A 2,155-nucleotide genomic window follows, 5' to 3' on the forward strand; every position below is an offset into this window, starting at 1 on the left:
GTGATTCAACAATAACCCTTGGCTGGATTGAAAATCATAAAAACAAAGACAAATTCATTAGAAATCGAGTGGAAGAAATCCAAAAACTTATACCACAAGCAACCTGGAGACACGTGAACACGAAAGACAATCCAGCAGATGTTCCGTCAAGAGGTATTCCATCTCCCAAATTATTAAATATGGATATTTGGTGGAACGGACCCAAGTGGCTTTCATCAACAGAAGAACAAGAGTCAACAACGATAAACGAATGCAACAAAGTAACGGTTTTATTGACGTCGAGAGATCAAGAATCTTTTTTGGACAATTTAATTAACAAATATTCAAGTTGGCTAAAACTATAAAGAGTGGTAGCATACATCTTACGCTTTCGTAGAAAGAAGGAAAAACGCCAATTTTCACATCTATCGGCTGGGGAGCTTCAGACAGCTACTTCGACGATCATTCGCCAAACACAGAGGAAAACCTATAAAGAAGAAATAAGCAAACTGAGTAATGGAAAACCAGTCAATAGTTCTAGCAAAATAGCAAACCTCAATCCCTTCTTAGATGAAAATGGCATAATAAGAGTGGGAGGTAGGCTAACAAATTCAGAGCTACCATATAATGCAAAGCATCCCATAATCTTACCAAAATCAAACTTGGCGGCATTAATTATTAAAGGTGCTCATCAAGCAACCATACACGGAGGAAATCGGTTAACGGAAGCAGTCATCAGACGACAATACTGGGTAATCGGCCTAAAAAACGCAGTGAAACATTGTATACGTAAATGTGTCAAATGCATACGATTTAAACAAATTTCTGCAACGCAAATCATGGGTGATCTTCCATTAGTCAGAGTATCGACATCCAGTCCTTTTACATATACTGGAGTAGACTATGCCGGACCTTTTCAAATGAGGTGTTCTAAAGGGCGAGGTCAAAAATCATTCAAAGGATACATCGCTGTATTTGTTTGCCTTTCGACCAAAGCCATACATTTGGAAGCAGTCAGCGATTTATCAACAGAAGCATTTCTGGCGGCACTAAGAAGATTTTTTGGCAGACGAGGGAAATCTCTACACATTTACTCCGACAATGGAACTAATTTCGTGGGTGCAAGCAGATGGCTCGACAACGACTTTAAAAAAGCAGTAAAACAAAACTGTGAAGTTGCACCAATCTTAGCTAATGAAGCAATTACTTGGCATTTTATCCCCCCGGCAGGGCCACATTTTGGCGGAATGTGGGAGGCTGGTGTGAAAGGGATGAAATTTCACTTAAAAAGGGCAATCGGATAAACAAAGCTGACGTTTGAGGAGATGGCAACCGTCCTAGCACAGATTGAGGCATCATTAAACTCACGTCCATTATATGCCTTAAATGACGAAAACGGAGTAGACGCTTTAACTCCAGGCCATTTTCTTATTGGGAGACCACTGATATCCATACCAACACCAGAATCTGACATAAATATATCCACTTTAAACAAATGGAAGGTAATACACAAAATCCAGCGTGATTTTTGGAAACGCTGGAAGGAGGAATACCTACACACACTTCAGCAAAGAAACAAGTGGAAAACATCACAGCAAAATTTAAAAGAAGGTGATGTTGTAATCGTAAAGGATGAAAATACTCAACCAGCTGAATGGCCGCTTGGTAGAGTTATGGAATGTAATCCAGGACTGGATGGAAAAGTTCGTGTAGTAGCGCTTAAACTACAGAATGGTGTGCTGAAACGACCAATCCATAAATTATGTCCCCTAGTTACATCGTCAGGCAGCAATCAGGAAAAGTCAACGGATGAAACAAAAGCACGAGTATTGACTACATTTAGGCCAACTAAATCGCCAAAACACATGACAAATAAAAACATATTTTATGTTCCTGTTTTGCATAACGTCGAAAAATGAAGTCAAAGCAGTCGGTGGTCAAACAGCAAGTAATGAAGTAGTGGCTCAACTTCCAGACAACACAGCTATCTATTTGGATTCACTGGGAAAGATGGACGTCATAACTTCGAATTGGGATTTGGTAATCCACTATGACCTCCACTCATATTTTGAGCAGATGAATATGATGCCAGGCTGTCTACATCATTGCAACCTGTTGTCAGATTTCGAGGAAGCCTGCACGGTTATATCGCTGTCACTAGGAAGGCGGTATGAAG

General features: G+C 40.0%; 1 protein-coding gene across 1 annotated transcript; it reads left to right on the forward strand.

Annotated features, from left to right (window-relative positions):
* The first annotated feature begins 1,304 nt into the window (after positions 1 to 1,304).
* Positions 1,305 to 1,898, forward strand: LOC118732329. The gene has a single exon (XM_036461458.1). The coding sequence runs from the start codon at positions 1,305 to 1,307 to the stop codon at positions 1,896 to 1,898; it is 594 nt and encodes a 197-aa protein (XP_036317351.1).
* The last annotated feature ends 257 nt before the right edge of the window (positions 1,899 to 2,155 follow it).

Source organism: Rhagoletis pomonella, unplaced genomic scaffold, assembly GCF_013731165.1.
Source record: "Rhagoletis pomonella isolate Grant_MI unplaced genomic scaffold, Rhpom_1.0 Rhpom_scaffold_18821, whole genome shotgun sequence".
Taxonomy (NCBI): Eukaryota; Metazoa; Arthropoda; class Insecta; order Diptera; family Tephritidae; genus Rhagoletis; species Rhagoletis pomonella.